Source organism: Haematobia irritans, chromosome 3 (assembly GCF_050003625.1).
Source record: "Haematobia irritans isolate KBUSLIRL chromosome 3, ASM5000362v1, whole genome shotgun sequence".
Lineage (NCBI taxonomy): Eukaryota > Metazoa > Arthropoda > Insecta > Diptera > Muscidae > Haematobia > Haematobia irritans.
In genome coordinates this window covers 106,210,227-106,218,282 of record NC_134399.1, presented here as the reverse complement: position 1 = coordinate 106,218,282, position 8,056 = coordinate 106,210,227, and the positions used below count along the sequence as shown (strand labels likewise).

Sequence of the window (8,056 nt, the reverse complement as noted above, 5' to 3'; positions counted from 1 at the left end):
CCATAATTATATATAGCCCCCATATAAACCGATTCCCAGATTTGGCTTGCGGAGCCTCAAAGAGAAGAAAATTTCATCCGTTCCGGCTGAAATTTGGTACATGATGTTGGTCTATGGTCTCTAACAACCATGCAAAAATTGGTCCATATCGGTCCTTAATTATATATAGCCCCCATATAAACCGATCCCCAGATATGGCTTGTGGAGTCTCTAAGAGAAGCATATGTCATTCGATCCGGCTGAAATTTGGTACATGGTGTTGGTATATGGTCTCTAACAACCATGCATAAATTGGTCCACATCGGTGCATAATTATATATAGCCCCCATATAAACCGATCCCCAGATTTGGCTTGCGGAGCCTAAAAGAGAAGCAAATTTCATCCAATCCGGTTGTAATTTGGAACATGGTGTTAGTATATGATCTTTAACAAGCGTGCCAGAATTGGTCCATATCGGTCCATAATTATATATAGCCCCCATATAAAACGTTCTCCAGATTTGACCTCCGGAGCCTCTTGGAGGAGCAAAATTCATCCGATCCGGTTCAAATTAGGAACGTGGTGTTAGTATATGGTCGCTAACAACCATACCAAAATTGGTCCAATCACACAAAAATTGGTCCATATCGGTTCATAATCATGGTTGCCACTAGAGCCAAAAATAGTCTACCAAAATTTTATTTCTATAGAAAATTTTGTCAAAATTTTATTTCTATAGCAAATTTTGTCAAAATTTTATTTCTAGAGCAAATTTTGTTAAAATTTTATTCGGTTCATAATAAAATTTTCATCATTGTCAAAATTTTATTTCTATAGAAAATTTTGTTCAAATTTTATTCCGTTCATAATCATGGTTGCCACTCGAGCCAAAAATAATCTACCAAGATTTTATTTCTATAGAAAAATTTGTCAAAAGTTTATTTCTATAGAAAATTTTGTGAAAATTTTATTTCTATAGAAAATTTTGTTAAAATTTTATTTCTGTAGAAAATTTTGTCAAAATTTTATGTCTACTTTGTCAAACTGAATTATATACGTATTGGATCGATCTTTTTTGATTTAATATATACCACGTATGGACTTACATACAATTTAGAATATGGTGTTAGGAGGTTTTAAAATACCTTGCCATCGGCAAGCGTTACCGCAACTTAAGTAATTCGATTGTGGATGACAGTGTTTACAAGAAGTTTCTACGCAATCCATGATGGAGGGTACATAAGCTTCGGCCTGGCCGAACTTACGGCCGTATATACTTGTTTGTTCTGCATTTTGCTATATGGAACATTTATTTTTATTTGCAGTTGCATCATGTCTGCGTTTGTACATTTGATGGGCACACGATGTAAATATGGAATGATTACTTATTGTTGAAATTGAAATAAAATAATGTGTGTAAAAATATGTGATGTTTGCTTGCACGACATTATAAATACAAAAAAACAATCAATTAGTTTATAAATAAATAAAAACAAATAATTGTTAATTTTGTGTATTCTTTTCTCAAGTGGCGTCCTTTTTTCGACGATGAAAAAAGTTTTTTCATAAAGATCAAAACATTTTAGGTTGTGCCCATGTTCTTTTAACTAGAAGAAAAATATTTTGAATGAATACCATAACATTTTAAATCGTGACAATTGTCTTTTCATTCAAACAAAATTCTTTTTATCAATATAATAACATTTTAGATGAGGACAATTATATTTTTCTTAGAACCATGTTCACTGATCCAACATGGTTGAAGGTTAAAATGTTACATGGTCGCCGCAAAAATAGCTCCTATCATATTATTTTGCTCTTCGAATATGATTGTGACAATCATGTTTCTTCTCTGCGTGTATGATATAGTCGGCGCCGACCGACTTTCTACTTTACTCACTTGTTTTTGTTTACTTCCTACACAGCAAAAAAATTTGGAAGTTCTTCCAAAGGCACAACTTTAAAAGCACTTCCCAATAATGCTATTTATTTTAACTACCCAGGAAGTTTTTTTATAACTTGGTTTTTTTCATACTTTTAATGGGTAATTTTAACTTTTTATACCCTCCACCATAGGATTGGGGGTATATTAACATTGCCATTCGGTTTGTAACACATCGAAATATTGCTCTAAGACCCCATAAAGTATATATATATTCTGGGTCGTGGTGAAATTCTGAGTCGATCTGAGCATGTCCGTATCCTTTTACGTATAGCCCCCATATAAACGGACCCCCAAATTTGGCTTGCAGACCCTCTAAGAGAAGCAAATTTCATCCGATCCGGCTGAAATTTGATACATTGTGTTAGTATATGATCTCTGACAACCATGCAAAAATTGGTCCACATCGGTCCATAATTATATATAGCCCCCATATAAACCAATCCCCAGATTTGGCTTGCGGAGCCTCTAAGAGAAGCAAATTTCATCCGATCCTGTTGGAATTTGGAACATGGTGTTAGTATATGGTCTCTAACAACTGTGTAAGAATTGGTGCATATCGGTCCATAATTATATATAGCCTCCATATAAACCGTTCTCCAGATTTGACCTCCGGAGCCTCTTGGAGGAACAAAATTCATCCAATCCGGTTGAAATTTGGAACGTGATGTTAGTATGTGGTCTCTAACAAACACGCAAGAAGTGGTCCATATTGGTCCATAATTATATATAGACCCCATATAAATCGATCCCCAGATTTGACCTCCGGAACCTCTTGGAGGATCAAAATTAATCCGATTCGGTTGAAATTTGGTACGTGATGTTAGTATATGGCCACTGACAACCATACCAAAATTGGTCCATATCAGTCTATATTTATATATAGCCGATCGCCAATCACACAAAAATTGGTCCATATCGGTTCATAATCATGGTTGCCACTCGAGCCAAAAATAATCTACCAAAATTTTATTTCTCTAGAAAATTTTGTGAAAATTTTGTTAAAGTTTTATATCTATAGAAAATTTTGTGAAGATTTTATTTCTATAGAAAATTTTGTTAAAATTTTATTTCTATAGAAAATTTTGTTAAAATTTTATTTCTATAGAAAATTTTGTCAAAATTTTATTTCTATAAAAAAATTTTGTCTAACTGAATTATAGACGTATTTAGTCGGTCTTTTTTGATTTAATATATACCACGTATGGACTTACTTACAATTTAGAAGACGGTGTTAGGAGGTTTTAAGATACCGCAACTCAAGTAATTCGATTGTGGATGGCAGTGTTTAAAAGAAGTTTCTACGCAATCCATGGTGGAGGGTACATACGCTTCGGCCTGGCCGAACTTAGGCCGTATATACTTGTTTTGTTTCAAATAGGTTAAAAACAGTGTACGAATTCATAAAATGGTACAAATAATTTAAATTTTGTCGAAAAAAATGGTAAATCCAATCTGAAAAAATTGTGCATTTTTGAAAATATTTGAGGTCAAACGTTTCCGACAAGCTTTAGAATCCATTAAAAATTATAACAAATTATAAAAATTATTTATTTGACAAAATATCGCGGAATTTTTTAATTTGCATCCAAAACATTGAATTCGGATCACACCTAAAGAAGTGATGCAAATTCAGTGCAACAGCTGTGGAAATGGAGGACTTCCGTCCTATGACAAGCCCATGTTAATATCATTGCTTCAGCGTCAATTTTGCACCACTTCCGGATCCAAAAAGAACATTTTCATTACTTTTTTGGAGACGCCTTTTTGCTGGGTAACCATTACGTTTTCAAATCATGAACAGTGGTTGTTGTTTTGACAACACATGGTGTTATTTTATACTTGTCAGACTGATCCCGTCCATTCTCCGTTGGACCCACATGTGTGTTGATTCACTGTCATGAATGGATCTTTTTGAAATGAGCACGCCGTTCATGATGTTTTCTATTGGTGTAGGCACTTAAGATTCGAACGGACCGAACTAAAGGAGGTACATAAGTTTCAATGTGACCACTATTACTTATTTCTAGCTAAATCTCTGCATTATCTATAAAACAAACAAAACAGCAGTGATTATCACCTTTAAATTAAAGATCCGTTCCTTGGTCAAGGTTCTTCTCAACTGACCTTTCTGAATTAATGGCAAACACTGATATGAAATATAGCATGTGTGTTTCGTTTGCCAAATAATCCTATAAATTCTAACGACGATTGCATATTCTTCAGTAGTGCATATTGCGTATTGAAGAATTAGTGTTGTGGATAAATAAACAGCTATATAGTATTTGGGCTGGGCGATGAACACCCATCAGATCTCTTTTGTATTGGCAATTGTCATAGGATTGTCCCAAGGCGAGACGATCAATACGAGTGGACCCAACCATGACTATAATCTAAAGCATCGTGAAGAACTTTTTAGTTCAATGAATAAAGAAAATAAACCTTGTTTGGATTTCTATGAATATGCCTGTGGTAATTGGTGTAGTGGCCATGAAGCTGAAAGAGATAACTATACATCAGTAATTGAAATGATCGATTATGAAGTAAATATGGAATTCCTTACTTTTATGGAGAATACTTCGATGGATGATAAGCCAGAATTTGTAAAGAAAGCTCATGACTTTTATACATCCTGTACAAAGGAAAACGTATTTAAGGCTCTTCCCTATATGCAATGGTTGGAGAAGCATGAAGGATTTATATGGGCTTTACTGACGCCAGCCAATGATACAGAAACCTCCTATGATTGGGTTCGCACTCTGGCCATAATGCGTAAATATGGATTGAATAAAAATTTTATTAGTGAAATGATGTATCCACAGGCAAGTGAAAGCACAACGATGATGATCAATATAACAAAAAATGATGATTTTTATTTCGTATTGCACCACCATTTGGAAGATTTAAATGAGACCATGAATTATCCTCCAAATGTTCAACAATTTGTGGATTTCTATTCAGAAATCAGTGATTTTGAAGATTTATTGAGAAAATTAGATGAAATCGAGGAAATCGGAGAAATGGAGAGCAAAAAAGTGACACAGCTCAAAGATTTACCATTGACCTGGATAAAGAAATATCTTGAAATTGTTTTCAATGAAAAATCTGTGGATTCCCATATGGAAGTGACTGTGGGTGATATGATGTATATGGAAGCTTTAGAGGCCCTTCTCAATGAATATGATGAGAAATTCCTTCAACGTTATTTGGAAATTAGATTCCTCTTGCATATGTTTTGGACTTATAAACACACTTCCGCAAAGGATTGTATAAAATCGACCAGAGGTCTTATGCCTATGGCCATGCATTGGGTCTATGAGCATTTGCATCCTGAAGTGGAAAAGGAAATTCCCTATTTACATGAAATCTTTGATAAAATTCTGAAGAACATTAAGCAAACCTTGCAGTCGGATAAAAGTGGCTTTATAACACCCCAACAGTTGGCCAAATTCGATAAACTCCTATTCAAAGTGGGAAATTTACCTCGTGATGATGCCATTCACAGTTTGGAATCATTCTATGGTAGTTTGAATTTGAGCAATCACGATTACTATGATAATCATATGAAATTAATGAAATTCTATTTTGAAAAGTCCCATAAGCCATCGCCTTATCTTAACATCGAAAATGTCAATCAATTCTTTAATGCAAGTGAAAACTATTTTACTGGAATGGATGTGAAATCAATGTATTGGGACGCTTCCAATTTGATAATAGTTCCCAGTGAGCTCTTACGTCCACCCCTATATCATTGGGATTATGATAAATTCTTTCAGCAAAGTTCAATTGGTACCATTATGGCCCGTGAAATTTATTCAGCCCTTGATTTAATAAACATTAGTAGTGAAGATGTGGAGAAAATTGCTGGCATAGGAAGCTTTTATAGTTCCTATAATGTGTTATTTTCCGATTCAGCGGATTCTCTGAATGAATATCATTCGATTGCCGAATTTATGGATATGCCTTTGGAGCAATTGTTTTTCCTCAACGCCGCTCAATACTATTGTGATTGGCTTGCAAGTCCCGATACTTTCCAAAATTTGCTTTTTCACTTGAACGAATTTAATTCGGCTTATGATTGTAAAATGCATAAGTTTATTAAAGTTTTTGAATAAAATTTAAATTAGCGAGAAAATTTAATAAAAAACAAGTAAGTAAATTCTAAAGTCGGGCGGAGCCGACTATATTATACCCTTCACCACTATGTAGACTCTCAACTACTTCAAATTTGCTGGGAGCTATATAAAGGTTTGCATTTCCAGATACAAATACTTTTAATGGAGACAATTTTTTGTACTTTTACAAAAACTCTTGAATTACAATTTAAATCGGCTAACGCCCTGGGATGAAACACAATGTTAGCATAGTAAAAAAATATGGGAAATATGAAGCGAGAGAAATTTTAATGCAATTATACAAAAGAGCATTTATGATTGATCAGGTGATACATATGTATTCGAGATATAGGGCAATTTTAGTAATGTTTACAATTTTTGATACTTAGCAGTGGCGACCTTACAGGGATATTGGTTAGATCCCGCCAAGATATATAGTCAAGTATGGGTTGTGATATATTATTTGGTCAAGTCGGGCGATTTGGAGCCTTATTTAAAACTCAACCGTTCTGTGGAAATTCTGGCATTACAGTGTTTAGGATATGACTAAGATATGGGGAAATCATCAAGTGTGGGAATTTTGGCCATATTTGTACAAACCGGAAAAACGAATATATGGAGGCTTTATCTAAACCTGAACCAAATTAGATCAAACTTGACACACTTAAATATCATATTAAATATATTCTCTGTGGAAACCATCCAGTCAATTGGAGGAAAATCTCATTGAAAATGGGTCTAAAATATGAAACAGTCTACCATATTTCCCCTACTCTGGTGTACATATAACGGGAGCTATATATAATCTGAACCGATTTCGACTAAATTTGACATGCATAGTTAGAATAATAATTCTGTTATCTCTGCAAAATTTCACGTAAATGGGAGTTTAACATTGGCCCCCGTAGTCATTTGAGTATAAATCGGGCGAAAGATGTGGGAGCTATATCTAAATCTGAACCGATTTCAACCAAATTTGGCACACTTTCGGATACTGTTAAACGTACTCTTTGTGCAAATTTTGAACTAAGTCACGGCAAAACTCTGGCTTTTGAGGCCATATAAGTGCAAATCGGACGAAAGATATATATGGGAGCTATATCAAAATCTGAACCGATTTCAATCAAATTTACCAAGCATTGGTGGAATGTCAGTTCTACTCTTTATGCAAAATTTCACGAAAATCGGTAGTAACCTTTGGCCTCTGTGGTCATAGGAGTCTAAATCGGACGAGAGATATATATGGGAGCTATATCTAAATCTGAACCGATTTGAATCAAATTTACCAAGCATTGGTAGAATGTCAGTTCTACTCTTTATGCAAAATTTCACGAAAATCGGTAGTAACCTTTGGCCTCTGTGGTCATATGAGTCTAAATCGGACGAAAGATATATATGGGAGCTATATCTAAATCTGAACCGATTTAGCTGATATTTTGCAAGTTTTTCGAGACTCATAAAATATTCGGATGTACTGAATTTGAAGAACATCGGTTGATAAATACACCAATTATGACCAGATCGGGGATAAATATATATGGCAGCTATATCTAAGTCTGAACCGGTTTTTTCCAAAATCAATAGCGATTGTCTTTGTCCCAAAAAACGATCCTATGCCAAACTTGAGGACGATCGGACTTAAACTGCGACCTGTACTTTGCGCACAAAAATACATGAACAGACAGACAGACGGACAGACAGACAGACGGACATCGCTAAATCGACACAGAATTTAATTCTAAGACGATCGGTATACTAAACGATGGGTCTCAGACTTTTCCTTCTTGGCGTTACATACAAATGCACAAACTTATTATACCCTGTACCACAGTAGTGGTGACGGGTATAATTAAATAAGAGCAAGGATAAATTCGGCTTGGCCGAACATTGCTCTAAGACCCCATAAAATATATATATATTCTGGGTCGTGGTGAAATTCTGGGTCGTGGTGAAATATGCCCTCTACCCTAAAAAAAATTTATTGTGATTTTATGTCCTTGCCAAAGATTTTATGTCCTT

General features: G+C 34.7%; 1 protein-coding gene across 1 annotated transcript; it reads left to right on the top strand.

Annotated features, from left to right (window-relative positions):
• Window positions 1-4,219: 4,219 nt before the first annotated feature.
• Window positions 4,220-6,037, top strand: LOC142231133 (membrane metallo-endopeptidase-like 1). The gene has a single exon (XM_075301752.1). The coding sequence runs from the start codon at window positions 4,220-4,222 to the stop codon at window positions 6,035-6,037; it is 1,818 nt and encodes a 605-aa protein (XP_075157867.1).
• The last annotated feature ends 2,019 nt before the right edge of the window (window positions 6,038-8,056 follow it).

Coding starts and splice junctions, on each gene's coding strand:
- LOC142231133 (XM_075301752.1), top strand. CDS start 4,220: ATGAACACCCATCAGATCTCTTTTGTATTGGCAATTGTCATAGGATTG.